This window comes from Chroicocephalus ridibundus, chromosome 10 (assembly GCF_963924245.1).
Source record: "Chroicocephalus ridibundus chromosome 10, bChrRid1.1, whole genome shotgun sequence".
Classification (NCBI taxonomy): Eukaryota; Metazoa; Chordata; class Aves; order Charadriiformes; family Laridae; genus Chroicocephalus; species Chroicocephalus ridibundus.
The window spans coordinates 9150938-9171858 of NC_086293.1; the positions used below are offsets into that span (position 1 = coordinate 9150938).

Consider the following 20921-nt stretch of genomic DNA (forward strand, 5'->3'; position numbering starts at 1 on the left):
GGTGGAGTGGGTCCGGGGCTGCGGCATGAGCCTGGCTCTCCGGGGGAGGACTCACAGCAGCGCACTTGCTCGTGGTAGTGATTTGTGATGTCGCTGTGATAGCTAACGAAGGCGGGAGCACGCGCAGCTTCACAAGTACATTTTTATTTTTCATACCACTCAAACAGAAGGGATGTTCTTTCACACAGCACTATAAATATTTTTCACATCAACCACTCTGTCAAAAAAGGAAAAATGAAACGCTGAAAAAAATAACAGCTCCATGGCTACTGGAAGTGCGGCGTGGTGGCCTTGTTCTCTCCTTTGCTGTTACATCCTCTCTGTCTCTTAAGGCTTTTTCCCCTGTGCAAGGCAGGATTTGAACACAACAGTCACTATCAGGTAAGTTTTCAAATGACACAGGGTCAGCGTGGGCCGCTTGTGTGCTTGTACCTGTGGCTGGTGCCTTTCCCCTCTCACTTCTGTGGCACTAAAACCTGAGTACCAGCTTCCCCGCAGGCCTCTGCTGCGGTTCAGCGCTCAGTGCAGCTCCGTGCCTTTGGCGGGTGGCTCAGCACAGGCACAGTGGGAGGGGGAAAGGTAAGCCAGCGGCTAAAGCAGAGAAAAGTTTAGTGTAAGGTTTGATACTGAAATGCAATCCAATAACAATTCTCTATTTTGGAAGATGGCTGGTTGAGGTATTTTGCAGTGAAAACCATAAAAGTGGAAGTCAAGCAGGGTGGCCTGAAACAAAAACACTGAACGTGAACCGAGCCCTGGGTGGAAAGCTGGGCAGCCCAGGAACAAACGGCCCCCGCGCAGCCTCTGCAGCTCGGCTGATGCAACTCTCCCCTGTGAAACGGGGCCTATAGTTACGATGCTCGCCCCTGATTAAATACCCAACTTCTAATTTTTAGCCATGTTATTTAGTGAAACAATATAAATACATTCTTCAGGCAATCTGGGGTAGAAAGTGCACGTGCAGACATTTAAAAAAAAAAGTTTTAAACTATTTTTCTTTCTACTGCAGTAAGGAAATATTTCAGGAAGCAGTTTCCATTTTTCATGGAACCACACTCGATTGCTATGTACGCCCCTTAAAAACTTGCTGAAAAGTCAGAATACTCGTAATCCAACCCCTCCCCTACACAAGGACGCGTTTCCCTTCTCACACATCTCGTCAGGAGGTGTCTGATGCAAGTGCAGCTGGAACCAGCCCTTTTCTGCTGTTGGCACCTGGTGACGTGCAAGTGGCTGTCGCAGTGGAGTCCAGCTTGGTGGCATCCTCCCCTGTCCCGTCTTGGCGACTCGGCTGGGCGAGTGCATCGCGAGGGTGAGAAGGTGGGGCAGGAAAGGGGCAGATCTCGCTTAGCTCATGTCCATTGACTCTGAGGTGGGCAGGGATGCAGAATCTTTCTGAATGCTCTCAAAAAGTGACGCCATCTCAGGATTGGATCTGATCTGAGACGAAAACTCTGCCATTGCTGGACTTTTCTCTACTTCAGGGATGGTGAGGAGAGCAGCTACGGCTCTCATGGCAGATCGCTTCAGTTCATCCTGCTTCTCAAACTCCTGTTTCACAGAACCGGCTTTTACCTACAAATCCAAAGCACCGTTTTTAGTTGGCATTCAGAAAAGACAGTAGAGGCACAGAGAGCCAGGCACGCCAGCAGGGATGGAGACAAGCAGATCACTTTCTCGCGGAGGAGTGTGGGGAGCAGGCTGCTCAGAAGCAGGGAGGGAGGAGGCTAACGGCCAGGTGGCTTTGTGGCGGGACCCCCCCAGTGCCTCGCACTCTGCCTAATCTCACCTTGGTAGAGCAAGTTGCCCGGAGTGGCTCAATCAGTCGCTCGAGCCGCTGCAGCACGGCGCTGGGACAGAGCGTGGACAGCCGAGCCAACATTATGAAAGTCAGCATCTAGACACAGGAGGAACAATAAACCAGGCGTTGCTCCACTGCACCCTGCGATCCCCCAGGCTCTGAGCGCGCATCCGCTGCCGAAGCCCCTGTGCTCGCTCGCCCTGTGGGGTCCCGCTGTTCCCACACGGTGGCGTCTCTTTGCACTTGTGCAAGGGGTTTTCCTAAGAGCTTCGGTCCCGCTGGAAACGCAGCCGCTGGCAGCCCACGTACTGGAGCTGCCCAGCTGGGCACTGGTCCCAGGAGCGTGCGGTGCCCTGCTCCCGCATGTCTGTGAAGGGCTGACAGCCTTTAGAGAAATGCCAACGCTCAGCACGGGGATGGTGCCTTTGCTGTACCCACGTCTACGTGGGGCTAAATCAAATAATAGTATGAAAACAATGTAGTGCTTCCTATTAAGCCATGAGGCCATCAACAATGACAATGCTCAATTTTTTTTAAATATAGTGTCACTGGCCACACTGAGCAAGTGACAATCGTAAGTTTAAACACAGAAGGAACTTATTTTAGGCTTTGATAAATTTCCTGCAAAACCAGGTACATGAGGGTTGCATTTTCAAGGCCACCATGGTCAAACTAGAGCTAAACCATGTCAGATGAAAGGCTGCAGCAGCTGCAGAGAACAGGAAACACCACGGCAGGGGCACCCTGTGCTGTGGCGAGGCATCAGCTCAATTCAAGCCCAGGCCCCCAGAGAACGAATAACATCAGTGACATCACCACCCTCAGCAGTGACAGCACGTCATTACCCGAATGTCATAGTGATCCTTCAGTCCGTCCTCCACGTGGTTCAGGTACTCGTAGATATCCAGTCGGTCAAGGCAGCTTTCCAGCAGCGTGTACATGCACTCAAAAGCAGCTTTCCTCACGTCAAGGCCATCATCCACTGTGTGCTTGAATGGCCCCATTTCTACCTTAAACAAGAGAAAAAATACAGCTGTCACCTAACAGCAGACAGGGTGACAGCTTCATCTCAGCTTCACACACAGAGTCGCTGCCGTATTGCACTCAAGCTGAAGTAATGACATACCTCCCGGATGAGTTCCCTCCTGACCTTCGTTTCGTTATACAGGCTGGGGAGAACTGCATTTAGTAAATCTCGGATTAAAGAAGGCTTGTTGTGAGCAGCAGAATTAAACATGGCTAAAGCCACACGTCGAACATTCAGGTCTGGATCCTGAAGAGTTTTTAAGAAGTCACCTGTGGGATAAGAGCACAGTCAGTCTTGCTGCAGTGTTTTTTCAAGGAACCTGGTTATGAAAGCACCTATGGTAAAATAGGGGCACAGTCTAACAGAGACATTCAAGGTGCTTTCCCTCCCTTCATTCGGGATATAGTAAATGGAAGAAACATGATTTCTTGCATTTGGGCATAAAAACAAACCACATGATTCTAGCTACCTTATCATAAAGTCAAATCAGAAGCTTTGGTATTCAAGGACATTGGGTTTTGTTTGTTTCTTGCTTAGATCTCATCTGCTCCGACTTCTCTGCAACAGAAGGCCCAGTTTTATACAACCTGAGATGTAGCCTCCCTAGACATAAGACCCCTTTAATGTAGGTTATATTTTCCAAGATCGTTGTCATGAGATGCTTGAAACATAAGTTTAAACGCAGAAGGAACTTACGCTCCCTAAAAAACTGTCACCAATGGAGCACGCCCAAGAGAAGGGCATCAGAGCATTTAACAAGGACTCACGTGACAGCGATGCTCTTTAATCCCAAAAGCAGCGAAACACAGACAAAACCCAACTGGACTGGATGAGGTTCACATAGGTGTGAAAAACCCCTGAGCTGCTAACGATGCCTAACATCTCAAGTTCCCAGCTCCCACTGCTGTTCGTACCAGCCTACCTATGCAGCCTTTCAGGAGAGCATCGATAGCCTGAGGCTGGTCTGCAATCGTGAATTTGACTGCAGTTACCACCGTGCTCCGGGCATGTGGGGAATCTGCCATGAAAATGGAAAGAAAAAACAGTGAAAGATCAAGAGAAAAAATCATTGCTGTAACTCTGTGGTACATATTCTGCTCTTGGTCACATTACAGATGCCTCAAAGAGAAAAATGAACGGAGCATTTGTCTTAACAACCTCCTGTTTAAATCCTGCTCCCGCACAATCTCCATGTGCACTCCCTGTTCCTAACACGCTCCTGCCCTCCGTGCTAACCAGCGCTCCTCTCAGCCCCCTTGCAGAGATCCCCCTTGTCAGCAGCCTGGCTTTGCTCCCTGCCATACCCACCAGCAGTTCACAAGAGGACTTTCCAACAAAAGCAGGCATTTCCCCACTCTCAGCATCGCCCTTCCCATTACCTGAGGAGAGCTGTTTTTTCAGCCGGGGCAGCAGCTCAGAAGGATTCACCAAAGTCAGCTTCCCCAGGCATTCAGCCACCACATTGCGCGTCCCCTCCTCTGTGCACTCACAGTGCTTGAAAAGCAGAGCCCAAATATCCTCCACATAAGGTTTAAGGCCATCCGCCGGGGAGGAGCTGATGACCTCCTTTAGAGAGTGCAGCAGGAGGTACTGTCTCTTGGGCTGGCTTCCGATCTCTTTCAGCATGAAGGGAAGATACTCCTTAAGATTCCCAACACTGATGTTCCCCAATGCATAGGAAGCAGCGGATTTCACCTCTTCGCTGGGAGAAGTGAATGCTTCCAGGATGACGGTTTTGAGCTCTCTCTGAGCACTGAGGTTCGTGGTGCGCCCCATCTCTGCCAGTGAAAGGAAAGCCAGCACTTTAACAGCAGAGCTGGACTTGGGGTTTTTCACATCCTGAATAAACTGGTTCACTATGGCAGCGGCTTCCTTTGGGCAGGCTGAGGAAAGAGCCGCCACGCACTTTGCGACAGAGTAATATGCCTGTTTGTGTAACGTCACCGATGCCCCGGCTGAACCTGAGGAGTAAATAGGCGCAGTCAGCTGCTTCATCAGCTCCGAGTAACCCATAGTGGCCGTCTTGGTCAGAACCAGAGCCTGGAAGAAGTCTATGATGGCGTTCAGCGCCCCTCCTTGGAGCAAAGGTGAGTGGACAAGCTGAAAGATTTCAGCAAGAACTGAACCGCTGATCTTAGAGATGCAAGATGGATAAACCTTAGCTAACGTGGTAAGGAACACAATAGCCACCTGGGAAACATGCATGTCATTTTCAGTAATTAAAGCGGGGAGCTCCGTTAGGACAGACTCGATCATGGCAGGCTTGAGGCTGTCACTGTAGTTCTTCACCAGGATGTCCAGAGCGGTCAGAGTGCTCAGCTTCAAGGCACGTTGATTCTTTCTCAAGAAGGAAGCTAGAATGGGGAAGCCTTCCCCCAGAATGGGTCTCAAATCTATTTTAAGTGGAGAATTAGCAATTAAGGTTAATGCTTTGACTGTTGTCAATCTGGTGATTTCATTTTTGAGCCTCTCCAGAAATATCTTCAAGGTTGGCTGGAGATCAGTGCTTAAATGGTCTCCCAGATTGTAAATAATTTGTCCCATGCAGGAGATTGCACGCTCTTTCACCTCCTGGTCGATGTCAGCTGCCTTCAGTCGCTTCAGAGTACCAGGGAAAAGATCCTTCACGTAGGGCTTGGCATCAAAAGTGCAAGATGTGTCCAAAGGCCTGATAACTTTCACAAGCTGCTGAGTAACCAGTAGAGCTTCTGCAGTGATCTTATAAAAGGGGTCTCCAATACAGGTCACGACAGGAGGTAACAGGCTTTTGATATGAGGATGAAACACCTCCGGCTGGTGGTTGCAAAGAAGAACATGAAGGAAAGACAGTGTATCGATCCTCATGTTGGAGGAGCTGGATTTATCGGCCAAGGAGAAAACAATACCTGTGCAGAAGAGACAAGAATGACTGCAGTCTTATTTCATCAAGTGTTTTTTACCAAACTTGATGGTAAAATCCTCCCCTCCAAAAACGGGCACAATTAGAATCCATTTTCTTCCTTTCCTCTTCCCCAGACAAAAGATATGTGCCATGGAAGAGTGCTACTCTCCTTGACGCCTTTCTGCTTTCCGTGAAGTGGCAACTCAGACATAACTGCTCTTTGTAGCGGTCCTGGATGGCTGGCTATTAAAAACGTAATGTGAAAAGTCATCCTGGGCTGAGACGAGAAGGGATGGTTAGTCAAGTGCAAGTAAGTATGATAAAATGGCATGAAATTAAGACTGGGAAAGCCTAGTCTCAACAACAGGCACTCCAAGCAGCAGGAATGCCCCTTCCTGAGTTTTTCCATCATACTTCTGTGGGAAGTTTTTTAAGAAAAAAAGAAAAGAAGCAAGGGCTTTTATGTTTACCTAGTTGTCCAATTTCTGTTAGTATTGTCTGGAATGTAACTGGGGACCATTAAAGATGGACTGCCTTTGCAGAAAGGAGGTACTTCCAAGTCCAGTTTCTGTGCCAGACATTTATGTTTCCGAGAAGACTTAATGAGAAGCACTGACAACAATACTGCTTGCCACCCCTGAAGTCACACCTGATTCCTGGTTTGAATGTTTTTTACCAATCTCTTAATTCAGAAGAAGGAGGTGCATGGATGAGGCCCAGAGACAATCACAGGAGACTGTTTTATATATTTCCTATAAAGTCACATCAAACGCAAAGGCAGGACCTTAGTATTATGAGCCTTTCGGCAGCGTGGGATGCTTCAGGAACCTACCGGCAGGAAAGCTCAGAGAAAAATGTGGCGGTGCAAATTAAATAATCAGTTAATACAAATAATTTTTAAAATGCCACTACATTTTGTAAAAGAAAATGTCACTCGTGTCTCAGCAGGCTAACAGCATAATTCCAGCTAGTTTCAAAGGAAGCTGGAACAGGCTCCCCACTAAAAGCACCTCTTTGAGGGACTGTGGAAATGAATTTGATGTTCTTATCCTGGCTTTCAGTGGTAGATGGAACCAGGATTGACCTGGGAGCTGTTTAGCACATCAACATGGAACAGAACTCGACATGTATGTCCTGATGCTGGAATAAAACTGGAACATGCAGGCAAGCAGCACACATGTTAGGAATGGGTTGAGCCAACCCTGCTCCTTAACCCCAGACCACGGACAAGTTTACCAGGGACTAGTGCAGGAATGTGATCTGCCAGGCAGCCGGGAAGAACATTGGCCAGTTCTGTCAGGAGGCTGAAACAACCCTGTCTTGATTTGATGCTCTTTTCTTTGAGCTGCTTGTGCAAGGCCTTGACGATGTTGGGGACCTGCAGTTTGAAAAAGAAAAACAGAAAGAAACACATCAGTCGTGCCAGCTTCTAGGGCACAGAGCTTTGCTACCAGAGCAGCTTGCTCAGCTGAGCCAGAGGCACAACAGTACAGCAAGAGAACTAAGCGTGGGACAGCAAGGAACAGTCCACCTGTTCACCAGAGAACAGACCTGGGATAGATTACAGGACAGTGCACATGAAGAAAAGATACATGAACAGAAAAGTGGGAGGGGATGTTATTCTTTTCCCTATTCTACAGACTCCTAAGCAGCCCTTCCTGTAGTTGGTGATATCCCCTAACCCAGAAGCTTAAAGAAAGACAACAAAATGATCAGACCAGGACACACTGATGAAACAGCTCAGAGTTTTATGATCCCTTCCTGGTCTGCTGGTTAAGGATCTAGCACCATCACCATATTTAAACTTGGATGCCCTGACAGTGTTTCAGTGACATCAAAAAACAAATCACAAGGCTAAGGTGCAAGTTATTTAAATAAATATCTCATACATACAAGATGATTAATCATTTATGTAATTACATTTTGGCAGGGATTTTAACCCTCCTGCTTCAAGGACTCACTAGTCAGTAGTAGCACTGCCCAGAAAAAGCTGCTCTCATGGTCATGCTACTCTCTAACAACATGGTTATTTCCAGTGTTTCTTTTGACTTCTTCTAAAATGGCATGTGTGGACCACGGCGCTAGCAAGGATCCTGGGCAAGGCAGAGCCCTGATCAGCACGCGTGGCTCACTTATTCTGACTGTAACCACTCCAGCATATTTCTGAATTAAAGCAGTGCATCAGAAAATTGCTTCCACTATCGTTGGTCTGCTCAGCAGTGACGTGCTGACTGTGCGCACAACCACAGCAAGTACCCTGGAAGCCACTGGCTGTTTTCCCATAGTGGACTCAGTTGCATTCTCTCATCCGCCAAATGTCCAGATCCAAACCTTACTGAGCTTCCATGGCTTACTCTGTCACGCTTCTACCACGATGTATTCGACGAGTTTCCTGAGCAGCAGCTGGAGTAACCATCAGACAACAGACTGACAGCTCACCCAAAGGCTAACCTGTCCCATACGCAGCCTGCAAACAGGCGCCAGAGCTAGAAGAGGGGAGCAACGCAGGTGATAGCTCAGTGCTCCTGCACTGCCTCAGCACCCTCTCCCTGGGAATGGTGGGAGAGAACCAGCAAACGGTCACCCCTCAGGACTTGGTCCCCTCTGGTTGCTTCTTCGGCTAGCTATGCTCTCAAGCTTAACCACTAGGCATATTCATCAGTGGCACGGTATGTACTTCTCTTCACTGCTTTCTGATTTAATCCAGCCCGACATCATCTCACGCACCTGGTTCTGAAGCATTGTCAGGGGAATGTCATCTTTGCCAGAGGCATCTGAAGCATGCAGCCAGCTCTGGATGGGCAGCGTTTGCTTCAGCAAGGAGATATAAGCGCTGAAGATGTCAGCTTTGACATTCTCCTCCCTCTCTTTGAATCTGCTTATCAAGACTGGGGAAAGAGTTTTGTAGAAGTCCTGAAGGAGATCATGCCTGCTGCTGACGATGGCTTCCAGGCACTTTGCCGCAGACCTGCGGACCTTCCAGCTGATGTCATCGTCGTCACTGTACTCATCATCGCTTTCTGGAAAGAAAACAAGGGGCACCATTATGAGAAAACCAGAGCTAGAGGATCACTTTATCCCCAGAGCTTCCCTCTCCAGCTGCCCAGACAGATGCCAGTAACACACACACATCTGGGAACATGAAATTGTCCAGAATAGCCTGTCCCTACAGAGGTTGTTACCAGCCAATATGACCCAGGGCTGCCTTGTGTTGGATTATTCTGTTCCAAGTAACAGCTGATGGAGAATAAACCTTAACATTACTGCCTTTACTGGCCACTTCATCTCAGGCATCAAGGCTTTTGTTTCAAAGGCAGAACGAGGTTCCCAGATTTTAAAGCCAGAAATATGTAAATATCTGTCTTAGCAATTTCTGAATGGCACAAAACAGGGTAACAATTTACTATGTTATTGACAGAACACTTAACATATTCTCCAGGAAGCTGGCCAGGATCTTACGCCAATTAGTATGAAAGTAAACAAAAATTCCTTTCTTCAAGGGAACGTGTTCTAACTTTTGCTCTTAGCTGCCACAGTCAGGACCCCAGTAAAGGGCCATCTCTCCCACATAAGCCTAAGCCTTCTAGAGACAAACTACAAGGACAGAGAGGATTCTGTGTTACAGCTGCATTCAAACACTTGGTGTCACCACCTGAGGTTCGGACAAGCCAGAGAGCAGACAAGAGCAACAGCATTCACGCCTCCCCTTGAAGAACAACCCTTGCATATGAAGTCAGCTGGCTGGAGCAGGGGTCCAAGGTCTGCCTGGCAGGCTGCAGGCAGCCCCGGTACCTTTGGGAGCACAACAAACAGGATGGCAGAGTGGCTGCTCCTCAGGATTTCCAGGCGTTAGGCCTCGACACTTGCTGGATGTACTCTAAGAAACTCCTGCAATCAGCAGGCACAGGAAAAGCAGTGCTTCCTTGGTCTAGCTCTCCACTAAGCTGGTTCAGAGTTCAAGTTTCAGTGTTTTCATTTCTCCTAAGGCAGGCAGAGATCTGAGGACTTTGTCAGAAAGAAGTAAAACTAACAAACTCCGAATGACTGCTGCAACATCGCGCATACAGCTATATTATCACCATTGGTAAATAAACCCGACCAATTTAAAAGTACTGAATGTCTCAAAGCAGATCTGAAAAGTAACACCAGAGAGGGTGAGAAAACAGAAAGGGGAGAAATGTTAACCCAGTGTTCTGCTGAGCACAGCCATCCTCACAAGCAGGCACCTTGCTCTTCATCTTCCCCAGTTCCAGTGTCCATCATCTCCTCCTCTTCCTCCTCCTCATTATCATAGTTGTAGTTGGGGTCAAAGGTGATGTACTTCAAACACAACCCCATCACATTAGGGATATGAGGGTCCATTTCCTTTGGGCACCTATCATGAGAAATATAAACCCTAAGAGTTAATAAATTAAAGACTAAGCTATTTTAAAAATCCAAATACTATAATTCATTTCAAAAATATCACAAAATGCTTCACAGACTATATGAACATTTTGTCAACATGAGTTAAACCAGAGCTGCTCCTTCCTGCACAAAGCAAGACCACATTCCCCTGGGGAAGATGCAATGATTTCTGTAAGGAAAAAAAAAATAAATACTTTGCCATCACCAGCTGGTGGAATCCTCCCTTCCTGGGAGAAAACCTCAGCAGCTCTGCAGAGCTCCTTTACCAAGACAAGCAGTAAACGTTTGACCAAACAACAGGAGAGCTGCAGCTCAGCAGCTCTTCTGCCTGAGCCCCCTTCCTGCCTCCCACTCCCTCCATGCACCAGGAGCAAGGCAGTTCCCTCTTGCTGAGGAATCCTCCAAGGACAAGGAAAACTCCCACTCCTGTAAAACCAATACAGAAACACACTCTCACATGTTGAGGTAAAATAGCTCATAACTTAAGCCCAACTCTGCATGTGAAGACGAGATTTCATTTGTGAACTATCTTTCCCAACAGAAATGCATGTAGGAAGGTACTCAACCCTGGATGCTGAAAATACAGATATTTGCACCAGGAAGACACTGATGCACAAGATGGTGCACAGTTGTTCCTCAAGGGCACTCACCTTCTCACAAAAGATTCGAAGGCCTGAAAGCAGTACTCTCTCAGCTCGTCATCTTCCACATTACAGTACTGAACAATCAGAGGAATTATCTTCTCCAGATGTTCTCCTGGGAAAAGCAAAGTAAGCAGTAGTGAAAAATCATTCCAACCTTCACTCATCCAAGCAGCCAGCAATTCAGCCATCTGCTACTCCCTTTGTGTGCCTGGCGAGCATTCCTCCTCTGGACATTATGGTCCAGCTTGCAGGGATTTTCAGCAGACGAACCCTGCTCCCTGTCTTCAGCCCCTTGTTGGCATTTCAGTCATGGAAAGAGCTGTGATCAGAAATCTTCTAGGACCTAATCTCAGCTCTGGCAGGTCTTTTAGACAAGTAATGCAATATGCTGCCCTCCATTTCTCCTCTCATTTAAAGCAGGGTGAATCCATTGACCTAATTCATGGAGGTGTTAATTCAGACCACAGAAGTGCTGCGAGACCTTGAGATGAAAGGGCAGAAGGGCACTTCACTACAGAAGGGCAGCCAGTTACTCTGATGTCTCCGTCCTTCCAAGTGGAGATCAGAGAGCCAGGTCAGGACCACACAGGGAATCACAAAGCACAAGCCACTAATACATTAGGAACAGAGCGAGTGCACTTGTTTTACTACTAAAAGGAGCTGCTCTAAAATGCATGCACGTTTCCCAATGTCGTTTCAAGCTACTCGTCCTACCTATGCGGTGTCCAGCCTGCCTACTGATGCCAGCGACACACTGAATGTACGTCCTGGTAGTAGAAGTAGACTCATTCCTCTTCAGCTCGGTGAGTAGATGCTCTGTGAGCTCTGAGAAGATGCTTCCACTGCAGGTCAAGACAAGATGACCCAAGGCAATGATGGCCCTTTTACGTACTGCCAGCCTGGGGCTTGTCAGCTGGGGTAGGAGGCAGTTCAGGATGGAGGAATGGAAAGAGTAGAGTGTTCCCCCTAGTCTGCAATCAACAGAACAAGCATAAGTTGAAAGCCAAAGCCTCAGAGAAAAAGCCCTCTTGCCAGCAAAAAATGTAAAAGTCCTTCTGCTATCAAGACTTCATGCATGTTGTAGGGAGGAAGAGAAAAAGGGCGGGTTTGGCATTTTGGTCTGAACACTGGCTTATAACACAGGGCAAGGTTATTTGTCTCCATCATGGTGGAGTTTGATTTTGATGGTGTCCTTCTGGATGACCTGGGGGTTTGTCAATCATTTCCTGCATGCAGTTGACATATGACACTGTCACTCTGACTTATGTAACAAGAGACAGAGGCAGCCAGGGAAAAAAAAGCCATGTGCAATCAGATCACAGGGCTAAAATAAACTTCCCTGCTTTGCCCTCTCCCTCCTTACGTTTGTTTGAACTGAGCCTCCGTGGGATCCATCACCAATATTACCGCTACTGCCCAGCACAGAAAGGCTCAGCATGTCTTCCTCATCCCTGGCTGGGGAATCTGCTCAGCTAAAATATTCCCCAGTGCCAGCCAAACCAAATCCTTTATTTTTAATTCCTCGTATTAAGATTAGGAAAATACAGCAATCAAAAGGAAACGCATACATGCAGCCCCCTGCCGTACACAGCTGCCAGAAGGAAATCCTTTGGTACCTGCTCAGCATATCTGATAGGATGTCAAGAGCCTCCAGCTGCACAGATACATCCTCCTGCTTGCCAATAGCTCCTGTCAGCTGGGCTGTGATCTTTTTGCACACATTTGCTGTCATGGTGGAGCCTGCAACAGAGAGATTTTTTGCCACTGTCAGTTAAAAAGAAGTCTTCTTACTGCTAAGAACCATTCAATCCCTCCTACGCTAATAAAGGCAATCACCACTGGGAGAGCTAACCAGAACAGCAGTCAACTAGCTTTCGTTTGAGATGGTGGATACACACTGCAAACAGCGAGGTGCCTCCCTCTGTGGTATGATGCATTAACTATTTGGAAGAAGCTTTTCTTCTCAGAGAGTGTCTTTCACCCTAAAACGCCCTGGCTGTCTCTCAGGCAGCTCCCAGGTCCACGCAATGCAGGGGGTAGAGCTGGGTAGCAAGTTTCTGGCATGTTTTTTCCTGTTTTTAACTTGAAAATGTTCAGTTTCAACAAATCGAGGTCTTCTCGATAATGAGCGGTCTTGACAGAAACTGTTTCTCAGCTCCATGATGAAATTTAAGGGTAGAACTAGATGAATCTGTCTCAAAATAATACATAACCCAGGTTCAAGAATGTGTTGAGATTACAACCACAGCCTAGAAGCTCCATTTCCTACAGTCCAGATCAACGTCTAGATACCAGTTTAGTCTTCGTGCTGGGATGTGTCTGCCCCAACACTGATTTTTGTTGTGGGCTTTTTCCCAGTTGGGTCAGTGCAAAGCATAAACAGCTTCAAATTTCACAAAACTTTCCAAGAAAGGGACAACTGCTTCCCACACCATTCTGAAGAGCCTTCGTGATGCAACAGAGACAAAGCAGAAGCGCAAAATCATTAGGGGCATCATTAACTGTGGTACAGCTCTGAGAGGAGCCTGCCTCAGGCACATGCTGTTTCTTGGACTATGATTTCAAACCCTCCCTTTACTCAAGGCAGCACCACAGCAACAGCAACCACACGGAGCGGGGCTCAGGGAGATGAAAGTACAGGGGGAGATGTCCAACCTCTCCATTTTGCAGCAAACCCACACTGCTTTTGCTGCCTTCCACCCACACAGTGTCAATCCCAGCCCTTGAGGAGATCACTTACCTGTTGCTACCCTAAAATAGTTTCAGTTCATGTGATATACGTTAAATAAAGAATTCTGAAAGGATGGTTCACAAGAGCTTAACATCTTGCAGAAACTGAGAGAGGAATTCAGCAAGTATTTGCATACTAATGCTAGTTCTCCTCCCAACCTAACATCCAGCAGCCTGGCAGCACTGCCACGGCCACCCGCCATGGAGGAACAACGGATACATGAGACGGCTGCAGAGGAAACTTAAATCTCTGGGAGCCTCAGGTTATCTCCTGAATAGCTGTTGCATTTTTGGTATACATAGTTCCAAATGCAGGAGAAGCAGCCAGGGCAGCTGTGGCAGCCGGAAGACTTGATCCAGCCGGGCTGCGGACAGGCGGTGGTGCAGTGCTGGCGCTGCTGACACCGCAGAGTGTAGAGGCATTGCTGATACGGAGACCAAGAGCCTTGCCAGACTGCCCCAACAGCAGGATCTTGACACACGCTGAATGCCTTAGGATTGCTGTAAAACTCAAATGGATTTCTCTAAGAACTCAGATACTGTTTCAGATTTAAGTATCCTCAGGGTGTGCAGCTCAAGTTTTCATTTCATCCCATCTTTAATCACACTGGTGTCTCAGCTTCTACTATCTCTCCTCCTTATTTCACTAGTTGTCCTCCTCTAGCAGGTGAATAAGGAATCTGTAACTTTTAGGCTCTGAACTGCACGTTTTCCTCTGTTTCCCAAAGGCTGTGACTCCCTATTGCCTCTGTCTGACAAACAGGGATGGACATTTTACCTGTAGAAGCTGGTGGCAGTTCGGAGATGACTGTTTTCAGTCCAATGCTGGAGATATCCCGCAGCTGTTCCTTGTCTGATAACATGTTTGTACACAGCGTATCCACAATGGTTTCCACCTGGTACTCCTTCACTTTGCCAACCAGTGGGCCCAGACTGTGGGAGGAGAAGTCAGTCAGAATGAGGAGGAAGAGGGATGCTTTCAACCATCAAAAAGGATGCTCAGGCTTACTCCTTAAAGGCAGCTCAGCCCCAAGTTTACCAAAATATCAGTATTGAGTACCGGTATCCTGCAGCACATGTCGTGTCCCCACATTTACATACCCTGCATTGTTGCCTCAGTTAACTCTATATCAGACTGCAGTGGATTTCATATCAGATTTGTAGGAGGACATTTCACATCAACTACTGCAAACACGAGGCCAATTAAGATCTTACTGAAAGGAGCAGCTCAGAAATTATGAAACAATGAACTTCAATTTGCAACCATGTTACACAGCATAACAGTAAAATCGACCGTCAGGTTTTGGAAAAAAACCAAAACCAACCCAACCATCAAAAACTGACTTGCAGGAGGAAATGCCAAATGGGTTTTCACAAGCAATTAGCTACTTATTGCCCTCTGCTGTGTGTGTGAAAACCTCTACTTGAGCCAAGGCTCAGAATAACAACAGAGGGAAGACTGTTCCCTTTCCCCTGCACTACTTTTTAAATTATTACTAGAAAAGCTTTCTGTTAACAACCTATGTTTCCTGATGGTAAGTTTGTATTCAAAATTGTGCATAGTGTTTGTCAGCATTTGTTTGCAACTATTTATTTTTGCATCTCTACAAGGTAACTAGCTAAAATGTAAATATTAACTGTATTTCAGCAAGTCACATGTTACAGCTTTTCTTCCCTAACCAGCTGCATTTAACTCTTTGAATTAAGCTAATGAATTCAAAATGCATTTGTTTTCCATGAATATTCTGTATCCCCTACTAAGAAATTGCTGTTTCACAGACAGCATATCTGGTTGCTAGAACATTCACGAGAAGCAAATACAGATGAGTGGAAACATCATACTGCATAGAAAATTCCATCTTCTTGTTTTAGCGAACATCCACTGGAAATACTTGGAGCCCAATTTCAATCCTAACCACATGTCACCCTTGTACAGGTTGAGGGAGCTCACCCACGGCCCCACGACCCACCCGCGGCAGAGATCCATGCCCAAGCCCCCGTGGCTACGCCAGCCCTCCTCTCCCGCTGAACCGTCTGCCCAGAGGAAGAACTGGGGCCCTGGCTTGCAGACCAACACCACCAGGCAGTTCTTCACGCCCAAATCTAGAAATGACTTTGGAAGGATCCGGGCCTGAACAGAGCTTTCTGGCAGATGCTATAGGTACTGGTCTATTTCCCATGAGTCGACACCACCTTGCAGAGCAGCAGCTACCTGCTGTAGCAGTGATGTGGCTGTGCTCCAATTTCTGCACCAGGTACAAAATGTTAGTCGCTGCTTCCTTGTTCCCTTTCTTGTGGGGACTAGTCAAAACTGAATGATTTGAACTGAATAATATAGACCTTTTCCTTTGGGTTCAAAAAGCGTATGAGAATTGAACAGCTTCCTGTGATTCATGTGCAGAACAACCATTTTTCTAAATGGGGCTCTAGGGTTCCAAAAATACCATCATGCTGCTCTTCCAGAGCAAAAATATATTTAAATAACCTGTTCCTGAAGGTTTCGCAATTCTTTTCTTCTCCTCTCTCAGTAGGCTGTCCACATAGCCAGGTGAAAACAGAAAATGGAGTGAAGGAAAGGACTAATCTGCCTCTTAGGAGTTTTTTTCTGTTTTTTTTTTTTCACATGTTAGATAGAAAAGAGGGACTAGAGTTTTTGGCTCTGTATGCTGCATGATAATAAGGCATAGCCACTGATCCCTGGGGACTGTCATCAGTGCCACGCATCCATAAGCTCAAAAGGAAAGCTACCAGTTGCCTATAGAGTACAGAAAGAGACAGAGACATGCAGGGCTTCTGACATACCCTTCTTTCACCGAAGCTTACACACAGGAGCAGTTCTGCTCCTGACAGTCCGTGCTAAAAGGCCCTGACTTCAGTGGGAGCTGAACAGGATCGTCAAAATATTGGCCTTGATGATTTACATTTTCTTAAGAGCTTGTATGAGAAGACATGGTGCTAGCACTCTACACTGTTTACTGCTGGACACAGTTTATAAAATCCTCACACTAAAATGCATCTTCTGCCTTCTTTTTCTCTCTTCTTTTTGGCATAGCTCCAGTAATGCAAACAGTATGGAACACCCACGCACAGGTCGCTGTCTCCCTGCTGGCACAGCACAATTACCCCTGACAGCATGCTCAACAAGCACTGTATGCGCAGTGTTTCATCTTATTTCTTCAGAGGAATGATGAAATCTCTGGGATAATTTTAGATGATAAAATCAACTGCAAGATCTCTCAGTAGTTTCCTATCTTACTCCTGAACCCTGATGGGGGCTGCACATATCCACACTTCGGCCTAATCCAACTGCTAGTGTCCTTCAAACATCCCATTTCTCCTACTCAGAGACTTGACCCTTGCCACCTGGCTGGGAATAACTGACTGGACATTAACTGTTGTAAGGACCCCCTTAAGTATGAAAAGGAAATATTACCGGTTCCATTTGGAGGCCTTCTAATTATGACATTCTGGACGAACGAGAGACTGTTAACGAGCATGGACTTATTGCTAACACAACCATAGATAAACAGGCAACCATTCAGTGCCCAACCATTTTGCTTTAAAAAACAGAATAAATAAACCCAAAGCAGGCAGAGACAGGAAAAGGGCCAGAAAAAGTCAGGACAGTGGGAATCAAAAAGGGCCAAAGCTCACAGGGAAAGTACAGGGATAGAAGCAATATGTGGGTAAGAAGAAGTGAATATGAATAAGGTCCACAGTAGGAAAAAATACAGGAACCCAAAGTTGTCTTTAAATGGCCCACCTTTCTGGAGCCCTGTGCGTGAACTGACCCATTCAATTTCATTTCTAGAATGAACACTCCCATTTAGACATGCTGGGGGAAAGAGACAGGAAAGAACATGTCAGCAGTAGGATCATTCACCAGATGATTCAGTAATAAAGGAACCTTCTGCCTTTTCCATTTGCATTAAAAAAATATTGAAACAGTCAAAGGCAAAGCAACTGCACAGGCTACACATAAGAGTCAAAGCAGGGAAAAAAACCAAGTGCATTATAAACTTTAATGAAAATGCCCTCGAAGAGTAGGATTCGGACCTGAAGTTCAAATGCCATTTTTGAAGGGCTATACATGTTTCGTACCATCTCTATCAAAGACAGGACCACTGGGAAATTCAGCACTGGATTTCAAAGCCCGAGAAATGAGAGGAACTTGGTGACCAAAATTTCAAACTGGGCTTCTCTCTGAAGAAATAAAATCTTAGGCACGCTACTTTTAATATGGTAAGATTCACAATACAAACACTGAACTACTTCCAAAATCACCTACTGCTTCTACAAAGATATCTGTATGCTCACGCTCTCTGAATATCAACAGAGAAAGAGACTGCTGTGCCCGGCGCAGAGGGAAAGCCCCTGCAAAGGGAGGTCTGAGTGAGCTGCCAACGCTGCAGGGGCAGGCTCCAGACTAATGCACCCTCTGCGGCCTGTGCCAGCTTTATTATTGCCAAGGAATAAGGTGATTACTGCTGAGGCTCTTACCACTTGACAGCGAGGTTCTGTACTTCCCCGTTTTTGTCCTCTAGCAATTTCAAAAGCATTTTCACAACTTTTTTCTCACTGTCTTCATCTAGTTTTATCGAATCTTTCTGCAGTTCCATCATCAGGTCGTTGGTGGCCATAAACCTGAAAGAACATATAGCAAAAGTGTATTGGCTGATACACAGGCACAAATGCATTTCCTTCGCACTGCTTTGGACAATGAAATTTGACAATTAGTGCTCGTATGAAAACACACTTTCAAAGAGTAATCTACAATCCTTTACACCATACCGAAAAATGATGTAAAAAGACTTATTACCGTCTTACAAGAGAAAAACTCTGATAGAGATGGCTGGTGAAAAGGCTTTAGCTAAGGAATCTGTGAAAATGAGAAATATACATTCTCTTCTCTCCTTCAAATACGTAACAGGAATGGAGTAAGCTAAAACTCTAAAATTGTCACTGTGGGACCCAGCTTGGGTATTCTTTCTCAGTGACTAAATCAAGACAGTTAACTACGCTGGAAAAAAACACGGGGGTTTCTTCCACCAATTGCCAGGCCTAGGAAAACCAGTCTAGGTTTCTAAGACTGCACCTGGCTGTGTTCTTTCTGGCTTATTTAGCACTGATAGCATGATTCCACACATGAGGAAGGCCTATCAAGCTCAAAAATTAAAGTCACAACTCCATGCAAACTATACCTTAGAAGTTCCCTAGGCTGTATTTAGATTACTATGAGCAAAACCAAGCAAATATTTATCATTCCAGCTTAGAGGGAAACCAAACTCACAGCTGACTGTTTGTCAATTAATTTTCTAAACAGGAACAATGTCAAAATGGATATTGAAAAGTTCTGGAAAGTATCTCTTTCCCTGGGAGCAGGAAACGTAAAAGGTGCTAGTATAGAAGTCTGAGGTTCTGAGAAATGTAAGTGTGGTTATCATACATCAGCTCCTTACTAATGTTAGCCCTGGCACAGGGGTGGACGTCTAAAAGGAACCACAGAGAATCCCCTCCCTCCCATTTACCAAATGACACCTCCATTTTAAATTAGGCTCTGATGTAATTCATTCAGCATGTAGGAGCTCTCCTGTACCGGGGCAACGTTTGTGTCTTCGATCTCAAGCCCGTTCTTGAGTAGCAACTAGATACATCTGGAACAAGGGACTGTTAGATAGCCAGCCAGAAAGCCAAAATGAGAAAAACAGAGCACTCTGCCCATTAATGTTAACAATATGCCATCTATTTTGGATTCCGTGAGAGCTATTAAGCTGCGCTTGCAGCTCCACGACTGCGCAGCACAAGCATGACCAATTATGGCCACAGCCTGAGCAGAGTCTTCCACGGCAACATACCCAGCTTTTGCCTTGCTACCTGCAGCCGTGCTGCCCACGGGGCCTTGGGCACCGGCTCACGGGTCCATCTGTGGGAGGGAAGCCGCTGAAACGTGGTCCTGTAACTGGCCGTGCAACTGAAAAGAGACCACGGGCTCGGGTTTGACCATGAGCTGGGAGGAAATGGCCCTGGAATACCTCTATAACATGACACTTACTCCTGTTTGGAGTATTAACTGTGAATTCTTTGAACAAAGTGTTTGTGCAACTACATCATTACTGACTTCTTCAAAAAGTACCTATTTTAACATCAGAAAAACATCAGCAGCCTTTGCAAAAATCAACCTACTTTTAGGATATTACTAACCCCTCTCTTCTAAAAGACCTCAAAATGCCACGTCTGGCACAAACATTACCTTCCAGGTTGATAGTGAGAGAACGATACGCTCATGGGTGAAATCTTTCATACTTGTTAGTTTTAACTATTTTTTTATGGAGCGCCTTAAGTATCTAGCCCCTACCCTACAAAGATGTCTATGTTTTCTGCTGACATACACGAAGGGAATAAAAGCATTCCGAGCGCTGTTAGGGAGCCGCATTTTCCCATTGCACAGAAACAGTTCTCAAAGCAACGTGAGCTGTCAGTATCTGCAGCGTCCATCACCCGGGTGACAGGGCTGCTCAGACGGCATCTCTCAGCCCTCTTAACGCACCGACCAGCTAACCTTCTAGCGGAAAAACAAACTAAGAAGCATTTCAGCGTTTTTGCTGCGATGTTCCTCTATTTGCAAAATAAATAAGGACTTAAAGTGTAGCTGTTAAGACTCATTGCCCCTTCCACTTTGCTTGCTCGTTCACTCTCATTACACAGCAACCCGGGCACGGGAGGGGAACGGTGCTGGCTCCTCTGCATTGCCCCCTCAGCCGGAGGGGGACAGCGGGCTCGGAATGCTGTAAATAAACTGATTAATTCCTCTGGTACAGAAACATCCTGCACTTGGATTTTACCCGCCAGCAGGGTCGAGGGCACCGTGCCTGCTCCTGACACAGAGGGACCCCGCAGTGGGAAGGGACACCCCAGTGCCAGGTGGATCCTGTGCGACGGGACCCCCCCGCAGTGCGAAGCCCCCGCCTATGCAGCCCCCCAGGATCCCCCAGCGCCGCCCCCGGCGGCTACCGCCCGCATGCCCCGTGCCGCGCCGGGGGCGGCGGGCCCCCACCTGAAGTCCTTGTCGGTGGAGGTCATCTTCTCCAGCAGGCTGGAGATGTGGTAGGAGACGCTGGCCATGGCGGCAGCGGCGGCGGGGCTGCGCGGGAAGATGGCGGCGGGCGCAGGGGCCGGGGTCGCGCCGCCGCCGCCCGCTCCCCTCAGCCCGCCGCCGGCCGGGCGCCCCCCCGAGGCGGCGGGCCGGGACCAGGGCTGCCGGGAGGGGCCCCGCCGGCCGGCAACGGGGCGGGGCGGGCGGCCCCTGCCGGCGGGGCCCGACGGGCAACGGCGGGTGGTTTCTCCGGGCTCGGCCGGTCTCTGTCCCGTCGCACAAAGTGCGGCCCGGCCGAGAGCCGCGGGCAGGGCAGGGCAGGGCAGGGCAGGTGGGGC

General features: G+C 47.3%; 1 protein-coding gene across 2 annotated transcripts; it reads right to left on the reverse strand.

Annotated features, from left to right (window-relative positions):
- Positions 1-128: 128 nt before the first annotated feature.
- Positions 129-20835, reverse strand: LOC134521725 (cullin-associated NEDD8-dissociated protein 1-like). Of its 2 annotated transcripts, none has more exons than XM_063348554.1 (15): positions 20545-20835; positions 17991-18134; positions 14269-14423; positions 12377-12500; positions 11475-11731; positions 10767-10872; positions 9936-10084; positions 8437-8729; positions 6946-7087; positions 4208-5713; positions 3751-3846; positions 2928-3097; positions 2647-2811; positions 1790-1897; positions 129-1575 (listed from the first exon to the last, which is right to left on the reverse strand). In XM_063348554.1, exons 1-15 carry the CDS (start codon positions 20610-20612, stop codon positions 1348-1350), a joined length of 3711 nt encoding a protein of 1236 aa, XP_063204624.1. In that variant the 5' UTR covers positions 20613-20835; the 3' UTR covers positions 129-1347. The 2 variants fall into 2 exon arrangements, with proteins under 2 accessions (XP_063204624.1, XP_063204625.1); XM_063348555.1 differs by lacking the exon at positions 20545-20835 and adding an exon at positions 17254-17325 and having other exon boundaries at positions 17991-18124.
- Positions 20836-20921: the final 86 nt, after the last annotated feature.

What these genes read in the sequence shown, in the direction of transcription:
- LOC134521725 (XM_063348554.1), bottom strand. Translation starts at nt 20,612, where the DNA reads ATGGCCAGCGTCTCCTACCACATCTCCAGCCTGCTGGAGAAGATGACC. An exon ending in TTCGAATCTTTTGTGAGAAG is followed by an intron (nt 10,085 to 10,766) that starts GTGAGTGCCCTT and finishes TTCTCATGATAG; the next exon opens with GTGCCCAAAGGAAATGGACC. An exon ending in TGGGGAAGATGAAGAGCAAG is followed by an intron (nt 8,730 to 9,935) that starts GTGCCTGCTTGT and finishes TTTTCTTTCCAG; the next exon opens with AAAGCGATGATGAGTACAGT.